At 42.0% G+C, this 21,773-nt stretch overlaps 1 protein-coding gene across 4 annotated transcripts in view; it reads left to right on the forward strand.

Moving 5' to 3' along the window:
* dlgap1b (discs, large (Drosophila) homolog-associated protein 1b) overlaps positions 1–21,773 on the forward strand; it is a 104,595-nt gene that overhangs the window by 80,379 nt on the left and 2,443 nt on the right. For all 4 annotated transcript variants that reach the window (XM_024280399.2, XM_036217337.1, XM_024280396.2 and 1 more), the window contains 3 exons: positions 16,376–16,761; positions 16,836–16,915; positions 20,532–20,947. In XM_024280399.2, the coding sequence (XP_024136167.1) occupies positions 16,376–16,761; positions 16,836–16,915; positions 20,532–20,947 (882 nt within the window). The remainder of the gene's footprint in view (positions 1–16,375; positions 16,762–16,835; positions 16,916–20,531; positions 20,948–21,773) is intronic.

Consider the following 21,773-nt stretch of genomic DNA (forward strand, 5'->3'; position numbering starts at 1 on the left):
TGCCATTAGATGTCCAGGGATGCACGCATGCCATACTGAGTGAATCGGTGTGTGTCAACCCTGCGCCGAGAGGCTCGGGTAACCCACTGAACCCCACCCATTTTAGGGATTGGGGACTAAAAGTATTTCCCATCAAGAAGGAATTCCCAGTAAGCGCTGGTCATAAGCTCACGCTGATTAAGTCCCTGTCCTTTGCACACACCACTCGTCACTACTACCGTTTAATGAGGTTCTCTGATCGGCCCCACGGTATTGGCCATGGCCCTGGCAAAGCCCCTTGAAGACAATCAAACTTGACTATCTAGACAATGTAAAAGTTGTAGCAGAATTTAAAATGTCAAAACTAATATTTCACGTGTGTTAAGATTGAAACCAAAAACCTATACAATTTCCCATGATATTTTCACCCTTTTTACATTATCTTAATTGATTTGCCACATGAATAATCACCATGTAATAAAATGTCTTCTATTGTGTACAGTAACTTAGTGTCCAAGGATAATTGGCAAGGGAAGAAGCCACTTATCTTAGATTTTAAAAGAAAAAAAACATGTAATAAGGTGTAGTTTCACTATTTATTTAAGCATAACTTACATAGTTGCACATAGAAATGTGATGAAATAATAAGCATCTGTCCTTCATAAACGTACTTGAAGGTTTTTGATTTTTTTCGACCTACTTATAACAAATCTTTAAAGTCTTTAAAGACCCACTTGACTAAAAACTGTTTTTTTTTCAATGTTCTTTTAGCATTTTTCTTAAAATGGAGGACACATATTGAGAAAATTAAGCTTAAAATTGTGTTTCTACATATATTTCTTTATTCAAATTGTTTAGTCAGGAGCAGATAAAAAATGTTGGAAAAACCTTGCAGGGTTGATGTAGAACCTACAAGCCAGAAGTTCCTTTCTTCCCCACCATTCTGCTACATCCACTTGCAGACAAATAGATCCATGTATGTCGTTGTCCTTTTCTGAGATTACTCAAAACTGTATGTCTGGTTAGCTCCGATATTGCTCGCATTGCACCAGTAATGTTAGGTTAGATGAGCTAGTGGGAGAGCATGTAAACAGAGAGATGGCGGGAAGTCATTTTGGCTAAAAAGAAATCTGCATAATCATAATTAAAAGACCTCTAGAATTGACCAAAATATGATTTCAATGGGACTTGAACAAAGTCTTCGTCAAAGGGTGATAAAATGGTAAAACAACAGACTGTTTCTGATTGTTTTCCAGATGATACTATGATGTGAAGGCAGTACAACACTTCCCCTAGGGTCCTGGTGTAACTCAGTGCTGCACCACTGCTCTTTCTTCTCACTGTAGTTGTGTGACTGAACAGGATGAAGGAGCTACAAGGCAGCTTGACCCGATTAACAACAATAACTGCCGTAGCGGGCACTTATCCAGGAGTCCTTTTCACAGAGATCCTGTGACTGCGATGGTCAAACTCAGATCTCTAAAGTCTGGTCACATCGAGAACATGCCATGAATTCAACCAGCTCTATACTCACAGCACCAGCACACATAAACATCATTAAATATATACATCGGCTTCATTTTTCTGGATTGTTTGTGTCATGAAAGCTTAAAAGCAGACTCACTCAGAGGCCTCTGTGTGCTCTCTCTGTGAGGACAGATTACAGGTGAAAAATTCCTTCTGGCAGCAGTGCAATTGACATTGCTATGATTTCTGCAAAAACTGACACCTGCCCCTGCTGCTGTTGTCAGTAGGGTTCAGGTTTAAGCCTCAACGCTCACTGTGGATTCTGGCTTTAAGTGAGTTCCTGTTATGTTTGTTGACATTGTCATCCGTTTTAGAGCCAGTCGTTATAGTAAATGCACAATCCCAGGGCTGTTTGCGTAAAGTTGTATTCAGACATTGTTGACATTTACTCTAACATGTTGTATAAAGTCAATACTGCTGCTAGCTAGATGTATGTTATTCAGAATTGCACCACAGAGGTAGTTTAAGGGGTAAAATTATATTTAAGTTAAATTATTATTATAAGGAATGCACTAAATATAATCAAGTTTTCTCACTGAACAACATAATAGAAGACCCCCTACAATGAAAATTGTGTTTTTGTGACATTTTATGATGATGGAGGACAAATGCAAAGAAAATTCATCTTAAACTTGCATTTCTGAGAATTGTTATTTTCCTTGTAGTTCAGGTGTCTCCCCCCAGATGGCGCACTACAAATAAATTCACTTTTGTTCCGGTGCAGACAGCTAATTTGCATTCTGTAGTGTTTGAAGATTTGCTGTTTTTCCAATTTTCATGTGTGTATTCCAAGTCAGACAGTCATTTTTCCAACTATTGCAACACCACATGAATGCAGCATTTCCCTGAGATTGAGTTTTTCTTTGAGGAACATCAACCCATTGGTGAAAATAGCACTAGAATGAGGACAAAAACCACAGTTTTGAGATTAAAACTCCAAAACAATCTGTTTTAAAGTAATTATCAATCAAGATTAAGGCATGTTTTTGTCCAGATCTCATATTATTTCTTTCTTTTATGAGGTAATTATCAAAGGACGACATAATCTGGTCAGATTTTAGAACCTTTGTGGCCCACAAGTTAAAAAGTTTGCCCATTCCTCATCTAGATTTGTGTACGTCCTTGTTTTCTTTGTTCGACTATACATTTGGCTCAAAACTGTACAGCTGCACAGCTTCAATATAGCTTCCTGTTTTTTTTTTGTTTTTTTGTTTTTTTTTAAACTGGTAATGTTAGATTTGGGGTGTGAGAGCTCTCCCCAACAGGGAGGGGAAGGGGAGCGGGTTTCTCCGTACCAAAGATCCCATCCACAACTCTGAGATTTTTTTCTTTTTTAAGCATCACTAGATCAAAAGATGATCCGACTGAGTCTTTAAAGAAAACACAATCATAGAAATAACAGTGAGCCTGTTTTTTAAGGCTCACTATTAAATACATTTTTTTTAATAAAACATTTAAAATAGTTTACCACTGATTTCAATAATTTTAATGTTTAAAAACTATATATACTTATACATTGCTTAATATTTAAATTTGATGGATGTTTTTTGACCAACTACATGGTAAAGGACATTAGTTCAAAAATATTTTCACACTGAAAACAACTTACTTATAGCACTTCTTGAGGATTTTAAGGTTTAAATTAGTAGCTTATTTATAAATATATCTGTTTGGAACATGTTTTTAGAAGTGTTTAGAAGTTGTCACAAACATTACCACTTGTTGATATTAAATATTTAAATTTAAAATAAATTCAGTATTCACTCAGTTCCCCTAAAAAAGATATTTATGATGGAACCGTATAAATTTAATAACATTTCTTCCATATTTTTTATAATAATTGTGGCATTGAAGCCCGTAAAAGAGTGAATATTAAGAATGTAGTCAGTTCCAAAACAGAAACACGTGATACACTCGAAGGAGGAGGGGGGTCTTATGATGACGGGGACTGGACTGTCCCACCCTGAACGCAAAGGTGGGGGTCGGGCTGTCAGGGCGCGACCACATCACGAGGGTGTCAAAATATCGAGTATCGTCGGGATAAACCAGACATTTGAGTTGTTTTGTCTTCTCGGCTCGGCGCAAGAAGTTCGCCGGTTTCATGTCGTTACTCCGGGGTTTGTACGGCGCGCTGCTCGGCTGGTGTGACTTCTGGATACGCTTTTGTGAGTAAAAGCAGCTGTTCTGCACTGTTTTTAAGTGCGGCGTTCTGACTGACGGCGAGCTGCGTCAATACGGACAAACCGGAAGTTAGCCATCTGGCTTTCAAAATTAAATCGTGTTGTGTATCTTTTAACGAAAAAATACTACGCTTCTGCCCCCTTTTCATTAAAATTATATAAAATGTTTACAGTTTCAAATTTGTGCTGTTAATAGGAATTTTTGTACTTATAAGGAATATTATTGCTGTTTTTGTTTCAGTATTTTGGAAATACAGAGCGGAAGTTCCAAAAAATAGTAACTTAATGTAATTCATTACTTTAAACATGTTTTGCTATTTTTTATGATTGATAGTACAACAATCTGCTGCATTTATGTTTTATATTTAATCATCTAAAATAAAAAAAAAGGTATGTCAAATATTTCTATAAAATAAACTGTTAGGCCCGTTCATTTTAAAGAGAATGTCTGAAATGATTATTTCTTTAATGAAAAAGTATTGTTTGGTTTTTAAATCTAGATTAATTTTAGAACCTTTCTGATGGTAAATGGTGACAGGTGTGGCCTCCATCCTTTAGAAGAAGGCTTGGTGTCACACAAGCCTGTGGATATTTAGGTCAAGCGAAAGCCTCGTCTGGAATTGGAGTTTGCAGAAGTACTTCTCACATTTCTGCGCCTGTTAAAGTGAGCATCCAGAGGGCAGAGAGAAAAAAGGATGTGGTGCCCTGTGGGCTTTTTTGGAGATGATAAATGGTGGTTTGAGCCACTAACATCCACTGCTTGACAGATAAGCTCTCTGTAGCCATGTTACTAATCAACCATCTGTGTTTTGGTGAGTCACGGCCACATTTGCCAGCTCTGTTGCTTGCCTGGTCACCTTCCAGGCACAACATGCCACAGGCGTCGACACATGCAGCTTAGAAGTGATGCTGATTCAGATTTTGCTGATGCATATCATGTAAATGATGAAAAGCATCCCAAATACAGCAAGGGATGAGAAAGCAACACTTAATCAATGGCTCACTTATTAAAAACAGTAAGTGGTGGTGGAATTTCATTTTAATAGTTTCTATAAGTTTGTTTTTATCATTAAACTTTTAACACATTTTTAAAAAATTGATACTAAAAGTAAATAAGATTTTGTCCAAATTAAATTGCATTCGCCAGAATAAAGGCAGTGTGCCTGCAGATTGGTCCAAACATAACAGAAATTATATCTTTTAAACTGAGAATTCCCAAACAGATCCATTGTCAATGTGGAAAATTGTCAATATTTATATATATTGTCATTTTTTTATGTCACAATTTGCAAAATCACAAACTTTAACCTGAAGATTAATAACTCTCTAATCCTCCTCACTATAAGCCTTCCTGGACTACCATCAGGAGGGGTAGGATTATTTTCCTAGTTTCTTTTTAAAGGAGATGGGGATTTTCCCAAGCAAGTACAGAAGGGGATTTACTGACACCTGCTGGCCTATTTCAGTAATTCACATGTTCAAAATTCCACCCTCACAAAGTGGTCAGAGACCATTCTAAGCAGTATGTTTTGCACGTTTAAAAGCTGTGGAGTTATTAGTTTAACTTTAGAACCTCTGCTAAATCAAAAATTTGATTTATTTGCATCTAATTATTACATTAAGTTATGTTCACTGTCTCAAAGTGCTGAATCTTCACACTTTTTACCACAATTCTTTGATTTTATTACCTTTTCTCATCATAATAAACTTTAAAAATGTATAACACTTCATTTTCTTTAATTAAATGTTCATCTTGAGTCTTCTATTTAACCCAAATACTTATAGATCTGTTGACATGTCTACACTCCACAGTTTGTTGTGGTTTGTAGAAAATCAGCTCATTGTGCTTCCTGAGTGACATTTAGCATGTTTCCTCAAAAGAAAATTAAAATATTCTGTGGCTCAGAGATTGTTTGTATCACTAAAGCAGATGGAGTGCATCTACAAACAGTCTTTAAGACTAATATGATTCTCTGATCTTGACTTTAGCTTATTCAGAAGCTGGAGTGTCTGATCACTTTACTATGAAAAGATGAATAAAGTTTGTACTCTTTTCATTATTATTCTGCGGTTTAAATAATTCATAAAATTTCTGGAAAATTTTAAATAAAACAACCGTCTTGAACAAGTCAGAGCAACAAAATATTTAATATTTCAACTCTTATTTGTGGGTTTTTTTAATCTTTATTTACAAAAGATCTTTAAGATCAGGGTCTCTTTTTCAAGGGCAACTTAAAACAAAACAGTAAAGCAAAAGGAAGAAAATGAACACATAAAGCAGGCTTAAAAAGAAAAGTATACAAAATGTTATAATTTAGATAAAGCAGACATTAAAGGTTAAAAACAAATAGAACAAAATAGAACCACAATTTGAAAGCCTATTTTTGTTTTTTAAGATAATACAAAAAGTGCTTGAACTGCACTAAAAGCTTGTTTTTTTATTATTATTACTATTATTTAGTTCTGACACAGAGAACAAGCAAATCTCAAGCCTATGCTAAGGTCATAATGTCTTCTTGATCTTTCTAGGAGACAGCTGAAATAATTTGGAACAAGCTCAAAAGATAGACAGAACAAGCTTTTGATGTGCTGTTGATCCATTTCTTTTTTTTTTTTTCTTTCGGAATTAGTTTTTATTTGTTGTAAGGACAATTTCAGATAATATCCTTGACAGCTTCTAAAAGAAAAAAAATGAAAACATGTCCCTTAATGGGCTTTACACAAAATGAATCGATATTTGTAGCAGTTTAGTAACCTTTAGAATGTTTTTTGTCATTTTATGTTGAATTTGTGGCCAAGTCACACCAGTTTGTTATGAACCAAATAATTGTTTTGTACTTTCTTTTGACCTTAATTGGGTATCTAAAAAAATTATTGTAAAATTAATAAATAAAAAAATAGTTTGTTTCTGTGTTTTATCACAACGTGCTTTACAAAAGAAGCATAAAATTAAATCAAAACTTAGAGAGGTAATTAAATCCAATAATAATAACAATGATGATTATAATAATTAAAACTAAAAACACACTAAAACATATTAAAGCAAGGAGTATCGTCATTTCTTGATATAATTATTTTTTAGGACCTTTTTTGGTAGATAATATAATTAATTTTGCATAAAGCTATCACATTAATTAAAAAAAATAAAATATATATTTACTAATACATTTTTACTGTTTTTATCTTATGTGATCAAACAATTCAATCTTTAATAGCGGTTTTTGGCCACTAGAGGGAGGCATATTCCTGTCTCAAAGCTTTGGTGCTTTGGTCAAAAGGGATGAAGAAACTCACTAGTTTCACATTTAAATTTTGTTTTGATATTTATCTACTTTAGCTTTACAATCAGAGCATTTTTGTCTTAAATTGTGTAATTTTAATCATCCTGGTAGGTTGTGCTTTCTGAGTCACAGCTGGGATTGATACTTAATTCATTTGTCTCTCCAAGCCATAAAGATGAAACATTTGTTGAGATAATTTACAGGAATGCTCGTCTGGGCTCCAGTAATCACTCCTGGCGTGTCTTTTCATTGGTTCCACTCAAACATACCTGCACTCCTCTTTATTTCCTGCTTTAGTGTTAATTACAGAGACGGCTTAAGCCTCGTCTTAGTTGCATACGCCTCTGCATGTGAGCGACACCTGTGTGTCAGTGGATCAAAGCTGCAATCTTCCAAGGAGGAATTATTATTCAAAGAGGGATGTAAATTAAACACCACCGCGGTGTCATCTGTCTTTCTGATGCTCTGAGCTGCTCTCGCTCACACACACCTGCATGATGCTGTCATTCCACACGCTTTGATGGTGCAGGGAGGTGTGTTTGACAGGAAACGAGGGCCGGGTCAAGGCATGTGGTGACACACTAGCGCATGCAGAGCTTGCATGTGGAATAAGATGGAAAAAGACGGCGCTTCCAGGAGTGGTTGGCAGCTGTGCTGGCTGTTTGAGCATGAGGGTGGGTGCACATGTGTGTCTGTGGGTGGCTTCTCCATCTTGCAGCTGCGGGATCAAGCCTGAACTGGGAGCTCAATGTGGGTAAACTGTGATTTGGCTATCTCTCTTCCTGGAGGAGATAAATCGTAGCCATGCTGGTGTGTCAGCCGCACAGTAATTACTCCGTTCTGTCATGACTGTCTGAGAATGCAACCAGTGGAAACTTGCACTGTCGCCCTTTCGTTGACACGAGTGGAAAAGACTCTGAATTGCTTTTATACTGCTCGGCAGGCACTTGAGATGCCCGTCATCAGATAAACAGGTCCAGAGGAAGCAATTCTAGTCCAAACATCTGACATCTGTGGTTGTCATTCCAGCAGCTGCTGTTGAATTTTCCTGCTAAGAATATAATGGTTATTTCCTTTGGGTCTTGCAATATGAAATGCTTCACTAGGTGTCACCGTAGCCAGCCTTGTTGGAAAGCATCCTTTTTCATTTGTGAGTTCAGAACTCCAATCATCTTTTGATCTATTTTCAAATTGCGTCTTTTAATTATGATTATGCAGATTTTTAGCTAAAATAAAGGACATAGTTTCTGCAGAGAAATTCGTCCTTCATTTCCCAGCATCCCTTTGTTTACACTCTCCCGCTAGCTTACAGCCCCTCACAATCCCTACTTAACGAATACGATTACGTTCCAGAATTATTCTATATATGTCCTCCATCATGAGAAAAAACATCCTTAAACTGTGCAAACCGTGTTTATTGTGTCCCTCCACAACCTGAATAACCAGCGACTTCCTGCCTGTACAAGCGTTCAAACAGAAAGACAATCAAAAGGATAATTCTTCAGGACTCAAAGCTTTTCTTCTGCGGGCTGCTAGGTGTTTACTTACGACTTAATTGGTCCCAGCTTCTTAGGGCCCGGAATGCTTTGATTATACCCGTTTAGGGAGGAAGAGTGGCGTTTGGATATCTTTTGACACAGGAAGTGCAGGCAGGAGTGTCATTCATTCCTGCTTTTGGTTGAAAAAGAAAAAAAAAAGTTCAAGACAGCAGCAGCAGGAGGGGGGAGAAAGGGAGAAATTCGTTTAGGGAGGAGCTGACAGCAAACAGCAAAAGAATGGCTGCTGCAGGGCACGGCTGCCGTCTGCACACTCCACACATACAGTAGCTTCCTGTTCAAACCAACAGTTTGCTTTGGGGATGGCTCTCCAAAGTAGCGAGGGGTAAACAGGCCGTGCGGGGCTTCATACCAGGTGGACAGGGGCTGCTCTGTCAGGTAGACGGGAGGGCGGGCTTCTCCTCCCACCCCAGTGCTTCCTGCCTGTGTTTTGGCATCAGAAAAGCAAAAAGGAAAAAGCAAAGTCCTGAAAGGATTTCCTCAGTGTTGACTGTGGATGATCCTCATGGCTCCTGCATGCTAAAGCTGGGCAGGGCAGACGTAAAGCCCCGGGGGATGAAAAGAAAAAAAAAAAAAAAAACACAAGAGGGAGTGGAGCTCATTGAAGGGGAGAAAAACATATTATTTGTCCCTGTTGTTGCAGAATTTTGAAAGTTTTTCGGACTAAATTGTGCGGTTGGTTGGTGGGGGGGAAGCTCTGAGGAATGGTGCATGGGTGGTTGAGGCTGTGCAGTGTGGGAGGCCAGGCCCCAGTGCAAATTAAAGACTCCTCTGTGAAAGTCCCAGACTCAGCCGCAGTTCTGTGTGGGACTGAGTGGGCCTGTGTGCGAGCGGGCGGCCGGCGGGGAAGAGAACCAGCCGGCTTCAACCCCCCTCTTTTTTTTTTTTTAACCAGTCATTAAAAGTAAGCCACAACTTACCCGAGAGCCTGCAAGAGAGGGAAAGAATGCGTCTCCTCTTTCTCCTCCCTTTCTCAAAGCTTTGCTGCTCCACTAACCAAGTAAAACAGAGAGGAAAGAGGAGGAGGGCCGATTCCACTCAGATTTTTAAGACCCTGTCGGACCCTCCCCCATGTAAAAAAGTAGCAGGAGGGTTTTTTTCCTTCTTCTGCTTCTCAGGAGGAGAAAGATGAATGGGGAAAGGAATGCAGGAGACAAACGCTTGCTCTCGGCAGGAGAGTGGGAATGTCGAGGAGGCTATTGTTCCTCCCCCACCAGATTCTGCAGGGAGTGGATATAAACACACAGGAAGGAGAGGGGAAGAGGGGTGAGAAAAGTAACACCTGAGAGACAAGCTGTGTAGCATCTTTGCAGATATTTATATTTTTGCAGACAAACACGGGAGCGAATATCTGAGCGTCTCGTCTTTCCACCTCCTTCAACAGGATGTGTGGGGTCAGGGGGTCAGGACTAGAAAACCACAAAAGGCACCAATATACCCTTGTTCTTGTTCCAACCCCCCCTTTGCTTTTTTCCCCTCTCATAACTTTCCATCTTGCTCCATCCCTCCTCTGGTATAGGAGACACACACAAGGCCTTACATTTTGGTTTTGGGCCCAGATGGCTTAAGTGTGCCTCTGGCAGTGGATTAGGCCTCCCTCCATATGCAAGTGGTCAGGACAAAGAACGTCAAACAGGAGGGGGAAAAGCAGGAAGGAATGCAGGGGAGGGGGGAACGAAAACCCTGGACTGAGGAGCAACACTGATGTTTAGGCATTCCTGGGAGAGGCAACTTTTTGTGTGTTTTTGTGACTCCAATTCATATTTTTTCCTCATCCCTCGTGAAAACAAAAGCAAGAACACGTGAACTTTTCACCACACTCTCGTGCATTTATATGTAAATAGCAGCTTCAGCAAGAAGTGATCCTTCATGTAATGACGTGACAGCGGCATTGTGCTTTAGCCCTCAAGGCTAATTCCAGTCTTTGCCTCTTGTGTTGTTTTTTAAGTTTTTTTTTTCTTTTTTCCTGTGGTTTTTACTTTGTGCGCTCCAGTTCCAGTGGACAGTCATGTTTTATCACACAGCTGTGTTTGGCACTACTTTGTGGTGGCAACACAGAGTTGTATTTTTGGCACACCAGCTGAAGCGGAGTGTCATCAACAAAAATACGAGCGCCAAAACTCCGCACCTCTCTTCGTCCGCCCTTCATGTTTAACACATTCCACATTCAGATCTTTCTGCTGACTCCTTAATCACAAATCCAGCTCCGTCTAATGACTTACTGATGTCTCTGCTGCGCTCCGTGAGTCTGTCCTCGGTTATGATTGACTGGCTACAGTTGCTCATGCTGTAATTGCCGGCACATCTGATGTGTGACTCCGCAGTGAGCCAGTCATCTCTTAAAGTATCAGTCAGTCGGTGAGCCATGCTGTGGGAAATGAGTTCAGTGAAAGCATGCGTGAGATGTGTGGGCGTGTTAGCTCTAGTGTTAGGGCTAATGCTCCAGTTTATGCCCCACAAAGCAGCTGGAATGCACAGGAATTGAAGGAAACGGCGTGTCAGTCACTTTTTTTTGCCTTTTCTCACATATCGGTTATTCTTTCCCTTCATGTATCGCTCATTCTTGTAGCGCTCCACTCCTACCAATTGGCAGCGCTCTCTCTTATTTTTATTTTTTTCTTTTTTAAGCCCCCTGGAGGCAAGTCTTTTGGACAGAAACAAGACACGGATGTGTCTCTTCATGTGCTTGTGGACAGGTTAGGGTAAAGCCCTTCCTACCAGGAGAGAGGAACAATAGAAACCTCATTTTTATAGAATTACAAATTATTTATGACTCATCAGCTCATGAACAAAATCAAATTTGAGCTTCAAAATAAAATATCAAGGCTCTGCTTTTATCTCTGTTGTCAGCAACAGAATAGCGTTAAACCATAAAAGAGGAATGCAGGTAACCAGCCTCCATTTGAACTTAGATAATTGGAAAGTAGGTTAAGCGACTATTGCTTAACAGAGGGCAGCTGTCTGGTGGACGGTTGTAAACACGCTCTTATCTTGCAGTTCACAAGCCTGTCAGAGCAGCTACCAGCTGTTTACGCCGGTTTCTGTCACTGTAACCAACCCGTGTTGTTGCTCCAGAAATTAAAAACTCAAATGCATATAAATCCTTTAGCTTTTGCATTAAAACTTCCTTCTCCAGCTCGTGCGCAGGCACGCCAAATGCACTCCTTTGAAAGGCACTCAGACCTTCCCCTTCTGCTCACACATACAACACAGTGAGCTATTGTGTCTGAGAGCTCAGGCATCTGGAGAGCAGAAACCCTCGCTGGTGACCTCTGACCTTTGCTGGCTGGCGGTTATAGACTAGCTGAGGCTCAGGTGACTCAGAGGGGCTTTTCACATTGTAGGTCGAGCGTACGTTTCTTGAATCCCAAAATAAAACCCATTCCTTTTTGACTCGTTGGAGGTGATGATGTGTTTTTTTTTTTCCCTTGTAGTGCTGCTTTGTTGTGGTGTAATCTCACACTGTGTGAACCGTGATGTGCAGTTATTGTCATCTCATGACTCCGTCCCAGAAACACGGGACAAGCCTTCTTTTTTTTGACAGCAATCCAAGGTAAACTGGTTGGTAGAGTTTACAATCAGCTGCACAAAGCCTCAGGGCTCAAAACATTACCTAATATCCTTTTACAGCCATATTCGTTGTTTTTTATGTTTCGGTTATGCCAGTTCCTGTATGTTTTTGCGTGTTTCGGCTCACAAGGGTGTCAATTTACACCGGCAGGACGAACAAATGGTCCCGCAGACGCCAAACCTTCAAGCAGAGTTTATGTCGTTATGTGTCACCATGGTCACCGCGCAACAAAAGGAGCTCAGCTGGTGTGACCGATTGTGAGCGTGCGTGTTTGGGCAGACTGTCAGAAAAGAGAAAAACGGACATATGGACAGAGCGAGCAGACGGAAAGTTACCCCCTCCTCCTCCTCCTCCTCGCATAGGTCTCATTCAGCTCTTCCTCGCCATGCCCTCTCCCCTCTGGCAGACCCACGCTGCAAACATGCTGCAGCTGGGCTCAGCTGTCATTCCATTGTGTTGTTGTCAATGAAGGCAGCGTTTTCCCCTTGGCGTCCACTAGGGGGAGCTTGCTGCTGTTTTCCAAAGCAAACCTGTGATCTTTGAAGTGGCTTATCACACAGATATACAGATTAGAGATTGCAGTGCAGTTGTCTGCCTTCAGTCTGTCTCACAGGATCAAAGTGATTTACTTAAAGAAATAACACTTTTGTTGTGACAAGCAGGGTCAAAAAGAGAAGTGTGGGTTTGTTCTGAGGACCACAGGAACTAATATCTCCGGTGAGGGAAGAGGGGGTTTCTCTGATATTATCAAGACCAAGAAAAAGGGTTTGACTGAGAACATGAGTGAGAGGAAAGTAATAAAATCCCTTGTTTTCTAAATATTGATCATTTATTTGTGATCCAAACTGTATGGTTCTGACGCTATGAGATGGAAGGCTGTCTCTTAGTATCTGTGGCTGTCAAAGACATTTTTCCCACATTCCTTTTTAAGGGTTTAATGCGTGACATTCCTGTTTCGCTCTGTCCTTGACTGTCTATGTGTGGGAGGTCTGGGCTAGAGTAGCTGTCTAATGCTTTCACGAGTGCTGGAGGATCAGGTTTTTGTTCTTATCATTTTTGTGGAAAGTGGAAACTTGGCCTCCGCCTTATCAGAACATTTGCTTTGGTCAGATGTTTTCTCCTCATGCCAGAAACAAATGAGAGGATTTACTTATTTTCCTCTGTTAGAATTAAGTTTTTTTCCAGTGCTGTGCACGGACCGGCACCTTATTGACTGGAGTCCCTGATGGATGGAGAGCGTATCTTGGACAGGATGTTTGCGGTCTCTCTTGATGTGGAGAGGTTGAAACATTAAGCGGGGTTGTGTCAGTGTTATTTGTGTGCCTTTCCAGGCTTGTGTGCGTGGGCATGTTCTGACTCTTGGGCGTGTTTGGCTAACCTGTCTTGGCATTCGAAACCTCTGTCATTCTCTGGAGTGTCTGGCTTTCACGGTGACAGCTAGGAGGGGACTGCACCTCGTCTCCAGTTTCATTCGGAGCTTTGTGGGGCGACTGAAAACCGTCTTCAACCCCCCTCTGTGGGCCTGAGAGTGCACACATGTGATCGTCCGGCGTACGCACACACTCACGTGTGACTTTTAGATGACTTCAGGGGATAGAAGCTCTGACATTTTAGTCTTTGAACCTCTGTAGTTGATAGGGGCAGGACCTCACCCAGTCTCTTTTTGTGAGTGCATGTGTGTGTGTTCGTACTCTATGACCTAGACAAAGATTAGCCCCAAATGTGCAGCAAATTCCCTATGGGAGGTTGAGACAGTGGTGAAGGCTTATACGATCTGCTTAAATGGCTTTGGCAGTGATTCCTGCACATCCAGTATCTCTAAAGCAATAAATATGACTCTCATCTATCTCGTCTTTCTTGTGGCTTGTTGTGCCATCATCAAAGACAGCATACATTAAGTGATCTCATCTCGCTGCAGCGCTCATCACATCTGAGAACTCTCCAGCCTGTCAAAACCTGACTGAAATCTTTTCGGGAATCATCCAATCTCTGCCGGAGAGACGGGAAGAAGGTGGGAGGGCGGCGGCGTTCACCTCCACTACGTCTGAGTTGCTGTCAGTGAAATAGCAAGGCGCAAAGCAAACAAGTCTACATTAGAATAGTGTTAGACGTGGCTGCGTGCGCTGGGCAACAGTTGTCTGCCACACACGGAGCCCTGATCTCGCCACGGTAGGATGTTTGTCTTTCGTAGGATTAAAGACATCCAGGAAACCCCCTGTCCCAGTTTTTCTGCAGAGCAGAGAGAAGGCGACCTAGTTTGAATGATGGCAACGGCACAGGATGGAGATTCCAAACCATAATGTTGTTAGGAGATGACTGTTTTCGTCCCTCTGTAGACCGGCCATGTTTTCCTTTGTCTCCTGGCATGTTTCCATAGACAGGCTTCTGACTCAGTGTGTGAGAGCCTCCATTGTCCGCTCAGAACCTGTAGCTGTAACATGAGATGGAGAGAGCGCTGACGGAAGGATGGGGTGTGTTACTGAGCACAACCATGATGATTTTTAAAATAGATGTTTACTTAGAGCTCCTGCAAAGCCTTTGGAGAGCGCTCCAGCTGACCTCGGTGGTATAATTTAGCATCTGTGCTAAATTATGCGTGCAAGGCTCATAAACAGGCATGAATGAAGTCACCGCTATCAAACGGTCGGAGATTTGTACAGTAGATGTGTCGAGGGCTTAACCATGTAGATCAGTGGGTCAAGTGGCTGACATACTAATCCTATTACTACTGTAGATGCGGCTCTGATTTGTCAAGTTGGCCCTAATCTACTGCGCGTTTGTCTACAGCACATGGAGCCGAGGCCACATGGGCGAGCAGCTTTCGATGTGTGAAAGAACTTGCATAAAAGTTTGTCAAATTTACAAAGAAATAAAAGTTTTCATCTATTCTTCTGGTATCTAAAACAATCACATAAAAAGGAATGTGAAAATCTCACAGTGTGTCTCACTATTATTTCTCATGATCCTTTGTTTTCTACTCTAGGTAGTGCAGTCTAAACAAAGTTATGATTTCAAGATGAAGGTCATGCATGTCTAGTATGCTGTTAGAAATCCTCACTTAAAAGTGGATTTACTCCTTAAATTCATAATAACAGGTGTTGATGTAAAAATAACAGATCTTTTTACCAGAAATAGCCCAAAATATGTTTTAAAAAGTCATTTGAATTGAACAAAAATTCAGTTTTAGTTTCCAAAACAAAAAAAGATGATGGTCAACATGACATTGCTGAATGTTTGCCTTTCCAACAGCTGGAGGAACACAACAGTCAAGGCTGAGACGAAGATCAAAACTGTGTTTACAATTTAGAGCAAATCTAAAAACACCAAATATTGCAGTTCTTCAACTGACCACTGGAGGCTGGTTTCAGATGATAGACATTTCTCCAAGTCTGATTCTACTGTAAAAACAGGCCCCTCTTGAAACAAGTCAGAAAGTCATTGACATTTTCTTTAAATTGGTAAAAATAGGGGAAGAAAAATGGTCTTACCAAGAAGTCTTATTTTAAGATAAAAAAAAATCTAGTCACTGATACATTTTTCTTAGACAGATTTTGCTCCTGAAAAACATTATTGATAAAAACAATTTCTTGGAAGACAGAAAATAAGACTTTTTTTCTTGAAACACGGGTCTTTTTACTTTCTTGAGAATCTGTTTTTGCAGTGAAACTTTTTCGTTTGTTGGCGTTAAGATTTAAATTATCTGTCATTTAATCTCCAATTTGTACACAATTAGTTGCATATTTTTTAGTTGTCAAATGGATGAACCAATGATCAACAAAAACATTTTACTATCCCTCACCTACTTTTAGGATAGTTGTTGAGTAAAGTCAATGTTAAGAACTCTACAGGAGATGTCAGTGGCCTCGTGTGAGAGTGTCCTCCCTGAGACTTTAAGGTCGTGAGTTCAAATCCAGGGCCGAGTCGTACTCTAAAAATGGGACCCAATGCCTCCCTACTTCATACTTAGCATCATGTGGTTGATTTAAAGATTTAAACCACCAAATGGCTCCCAGGTGCAGCTGTGTCTACAGCTCACCCCTTCCCCAGGGGATGGGTCAACAACTAATGGGACGTTAATATTAAACAAACTGAGAAATTTTAACCTTGTTACAGTTGTCTTGATTACATTTACAGACAAAAAAAAATATTTTTTATGAACAACTTGTAGAGTTAAACCAAGCTTAAGGTGAGATGACATCATGTTGACGCTACTGAAGGGTAAATTCAACTTTTTAATCCTTAACTTAACAAAGTTTAATATCTGAATATTTTTCTTTGCAGTGTCATCATGCATCACCACGTACAAAAAGACTCCCCCACCGGTCCCACCGCGAACAACCCCCTCCAAACCTTTCATATCCATCACAGCCCAAAGCAGCACAGAGTCTGCGCAGGATGCGTACATGGACGGGGGCTCCGGCCAGAGAACGGGAATGACCTCCCAGCCGGGACTGTCAAACTCCACGGAGAGCATTGACAGCATGAAAGCCCTGACCGCAGCCATCGAGGCAGCCAACGCTCAGGTCCACGGTCCCGCTAGCCAGCACGTCACCAACAGCACCATCACCATCACTGCCACAGCCACCACATCTGCCGTTGCACATGTTGGCGCAGACACAAAGGCACAGAGAGAAGCGCTCCGCAAGTGCCTCTCCATAGGGATCCAGGTTTGTTTCTAGAGCCAAAGTTTTGAAAGAGGGAAGAGTCCAGTTTGACAGTACGTACCTACTCCTCCTTTCAGGTGGACCCAGAGGACGGAGGGCCGGCAGAGGAGCAGTCTAAATTCCAGTCAATTGGAATTCAAGTGGAGGATGAGCGATGGTAAGTGGATACACAAAAAGATAACAAGTCGAATGAAAAGAGGAATTAGATAAGTCTTCGGGGAGGGCTGAGTCAGAGGATGAGACTTTTGAAGACAGAGCAAGGTCTGTAATGTGCACTGCCCACACCCCATCCCAAACGCATATCCATTCTGGCTGCCCCAAAGCAGCTGTCCCCAGTTCAAGGGAAGCTGGCGTCAAAGTCCCCTCAGCTCGGGGCCCCACGCGACAGCTGGGCCAGAGGATGTGGCAGAGCTAGGAAGGTGGAGGGGGTGAGTTGACAGCCATCTGTTGCTCAAGTCATTGTGATTCAGACTACTTTGAGGCTGCGTGTTTGTGAATGTGGGAGGGAGAGAGAAGGGGATGCTGTTTTATTGGGTTTGTTTGGGCTCTGAGAGACGCTGCTGGGCTGTCAACTACGGTTCCTTCTGTAGGAGAAGCTGTCTCGTCTGGATGCTTCCATTGTCAGACACGAAACCAAGACTTCTCCGAAGAACTCTTTACTCACTCTACCTTGTCTCAACAGCAACTTTGTTTGGGGAGGGAAGTAAGTTTAGTGGGTCAGGGCAGGTTAAGATTCTGTTCTGGAAATCAAAGAGAGCTCTACTTTAATCAAAGGTCACAGAGAGGCCAGGCTCAACAACACAGACTAGCACAGTGTCAGGGAATGCAAGGGGATTTCTGATGAGGGAGTTCTCAGCTGACTGACCAAGCTTCCAACTCCTTAAGCCAAATATTAACTCATCCAGACACCCTCTAGTCGTCCGTACCGCGCTGCAGCCAGATAAATATTTAGGGTTAATGTTTGTAAGACTATATTTTTGTTGGTACGCACTTGATTGTTTACCTCTTGGGGTGCTTCATGTGTGAATGGGTATGTGTGCCCACCTGGGAGGTCCAGGCATGCTGCCCCCTGCATTAGATTTCCAGACAGTGAGTCTGTAAAACTACAGCCTTCCTCCTGTGTCTGCTGGTGTGAGTCTGTGTGTGTTGACACACTGCAACCGTAGTTCAAAACCTCACCTTGGTGTTTGAACTGGGATTAACTTGAAGGGCTTGTAAACAGAGTATAAAAATATGGAGATGCTTTTTATAGTGATGAAATATTAGAGATAAAATACATTTTAGAAATGTTTACATGGAAAGTATGGGGGATTTGTTCTATACACAATGATTAAATGGTCAGCTAATAAAGTCTACCCGACCCACTCAACACATTCTCATTCCCAACTCGTCATATATGATCATGTGGTTCAGGCCCCCTTCACGTCACTTTTTGACGTTTTGGGTGTCCCCAACTCGTCATTTTTTGACGTGCTGGCCGTTCCCATTAAATCAGGGGTCCCAAACCGGTACAAATCCAGGGGCTGCCTGCTTGGTACCAGGCCATCGACAGGGGAAAAATGCATATGCTAATCAAGGGGTCCCCAACCCTCAGGACACGGAACAGTACCCTAACCCGGTACCAGTTCTGTGTCTGTTACCGCGTCCCAAGGGTTGGGGACCAACAGCCAGCACATCAAAAAATGACGAGTTGGGACACCCAAAACGACCAAAAAGTAATGCGGAGAGGGCCCAAAACAAAAGTCCATATATGACAAGTTGGGAGTGAGAATGTGATTTCAGGTGATGAAGGACATATGTAAAGAAAAATCAAGGTTTAAACTGAATTTCAACATATTTCTTTATTTAAATCGTGGTAAATCTGGACCAGACAAAAAAAATATTTAAAATAAGCCTCTGCAAAAAAAAAACTAGTGTTTGCATTGATGCTCACTATCAGCAATGCATTGCGTTTGAACAATTTTTTATTTGATAAAAGTATATTTAAATTCATTGTTTCATAAATTATCCACGCTTTCATCAACAGAATGAAGTAGATTCATAGATAGTTTTGTAAAATGTTCATATAACTTTTTTAGTTTGGCAAATGGGTGATGTTGGATTTAGCGTTTTGTTTTTTTTTTTTATAAATGGACACCCTTGAACTATTTTGACTTTTAGGAGTTAGAGAATAGTGAGGGAATTCGAACGCAGCCGTGGATTGTCTTGTGTTTTTCCTTACTTCTACCCGTGTTTTATAGTCTTTGTAGATTGACTTTTCTCTTTCAAAGCCCGCGTCCCTCTTGGTCTTTTGTCTGTCTGGGCTGTGTTTGGCCTTGCCTGCTTCTGCCCCTGCAGGAAGTTGTTAGCAGGCTGATAGAAAGCAGACTGAGGTCATTAAAAGCGAACACCTGCTCAGAGGAGTTACTCTTTAACTGCTCTTCACACACCGGGCTGCTGGTATGCACACATAAAGCACATGCACGCTCTGTTTGATCTCCCGATGCCACTCCCTCGTTCTTGCTCTCTTGCTCAGGAGAGAACAGATGAATGAGGAGAGGGGAAGTGGAGATGAAGGGTTCAGGAGGACTGTGAGCCCGGAGATGGGCTGAGGCAGGAGGGAGAGAGCTGGGATCTTTTGTGTGTCGTGGCTGCAGGCAGGTCAAAGTAAGGTTCATGGGTGAGAGGACTCTGGACTTGGTTGAGTCAGAAAGAGCTTCTAACAGGTTAGCAGCTCAGCCTTCTTTTAAAATATAGGCAGAACAAAGAAGCGTGTGCACCCAAATCTTGGCAGTAAAGTGGACATCTATGTTTTATTATATATCTTTTCATTTTAATTATGCTGTTTTAGCCAAAATCAAAAAAATCTGTCATTTTCTAGAACAAAGTTTCTGCAAAATGGCAGTATTTTGTCATAAATTCACTTCTGAGTTGTGGGCGGGACTGTTGCCCCAGATAAAGCCCGCCCCCTTCCTGTCATCCATCTATTTACAAGCTCTCCCGCTAGCTAACGACCCCACACAACCCCAACCTCATATTACTGGCACAACACAAATGGCGAGCAATACTGTGGCTTTTATGCTTTTTCAAATTCCCTTTTTTGCATCTCCTCCTGATTCACAATACTTTCAAATACTTTATATATTTCCTTCATTATCAGAAAATCGCCACAAGAAGATGTTAAAAACACAATTTGAATCAGATTGGGTTTTTAATCTTACATAATTCCACTACTTGTAAACCGCTTTTAGTGTTTTAATCAGCACTCTGGCAATAATTACCCTGTTGACTTACTCAGTCACCGCAAGTAAACTGGCCAGCCATTTCCCGCTCTGCAAACCCAACACCCGCGTCCTCACATCCTATTCATTAATGGGGTGGTGAGCAGTTCAAAACAACTGTGGCCAGCTGTGGCTGTGTGTATTTAATCGTTGTGTGTTTCTGCTGGGACACAAAGTGTGTGGAGAGAGAGGGGGGGGGGTGTTGCCAAATCCTGGCTGACAGTAGCACAAACTCAAACATTACACAGCAGTACTAGCAGGGGTGTAATATTGTGTGCTTGTATGTCTGTTTTTGTGTGTACATCATCTGCAAAACAGGGTTTGAGATGTGACAGATGATTGCACACTCTATTGCTTTTGAATGAGCCAGGTGACAAAACACAGACACAGAGCTATTCATCATGATTTGTGATGCGATCACAGTTTTCAGCCTCTGAAAAACTTTCATTGTTTACGGGAGGACACTCGTCAAAAGCTAAATATCTTATCTTGTGTTCTCGCATCCTCTGGCAGCCACCGCCGGATGACGCGCTCCAACAGCGTGACCACAGCCGTGCAGGCAGACCTCGATGACCCCACCGATGTTCCAGTGCTGCCTCCCCGACATTGTGCCACCATGCCGCGCCAGCACTCCCGAGACGCCGCCACCTCCACGGTCAGCATCCAGGGCTCCGGGAACCACTACCACGCCTGTGCCGGAGACGACCTCGGAGAGATGGGCTTCGACCCGTCCATCCTGCCCCCTCCGGACCCCTGGATGGACAGCGTGCCTGAACCGGAGATGGACTTATCAGATACCGCCGTGCGATCTGTGTGCCCCCGCGACGGCCGCTGGTTCCTCAAGCTGCTGCAGGCTGAGACGGAGCGAATGGAGGGCTGGTGCAGACAAATGGAGCAGGACGAGACGGAGCACGAACTGCCCGATGAGAGTGAGTCAAATCCATCAATTATTGGACCACCTGGAGACAGAAAAATCACTGTACAGAGAAATTTGGTCAGTTATTTCTCTCCTAATTGGGAGGGTGTAGCTATTTGTGGAGTTGAGCTACAATAGCTGCTTGTTCCTGTCTCAGGCCCTTTGGCCTCCGCAGACATACCATGCATAGTTATCAATAGGTCACTGTCGGCCCCAGCCTCATACGTATACCTATCTCCCATGCAAACATGTTCCCTCACTGCTCCTTTGGTGCAACTATTTGATGTTGAAGGAGCGCTGCAGCAGCGCTTTTCTGTTTTACACGCACACACTCACATGATCAAACGGAGAAAACAAGCCTCTGGCAGCAGTCCTCACTGCGCAGCTGATTTCAGGTTTTGCAGAAATGTCATCGCCTGTGCAGCTCATGTTTTGGTTTCTGGCTAAAGATTCTTGCACAAAACAGGGAGGGTACCTCAAGGTTATCCCACGCTACCAGGCACACACACAAATGCATCCTGAGACGCACATCTTTAGGGGGAATGGTGCAGATTCATTTTTCTCCCTCCCCTAACTCAGTTTCTGATTCCACAAGCTTCATGTTGTGGATGTGTGCGTTTGAAGTCTGTCTACAGGGATGCATGAATCAGGTTATGCACCGCAGTCGTCGTTATCTCAAATAACAAACACCGGAGACTTGTTTACTACATCACATCTTCACATGCTGTAAATGTTGCATTTTCATTTGCAAGTTTATGAACTTCTATTTTTGGAGGGAATTCTGGAATATTTCACTTCACAAAGTGTTTTGCGCCCACCAAATAAAGGAGGATTCTAGC

Source organism: Oryzias melastigma, linkage group LG20 (assembly GCF_002922805.2).
Source record: "Oryzias melastigma strain HK-1 linkage group LG20, ASM292280v2, whole genome shotgun sequence".
Lineage (NCBI taxonomy): Eukaryota > Metazoa > Chordata > Actinopteri > Beloniformes > Adrianichthyidae > Oryzias > Oryzias melastigma.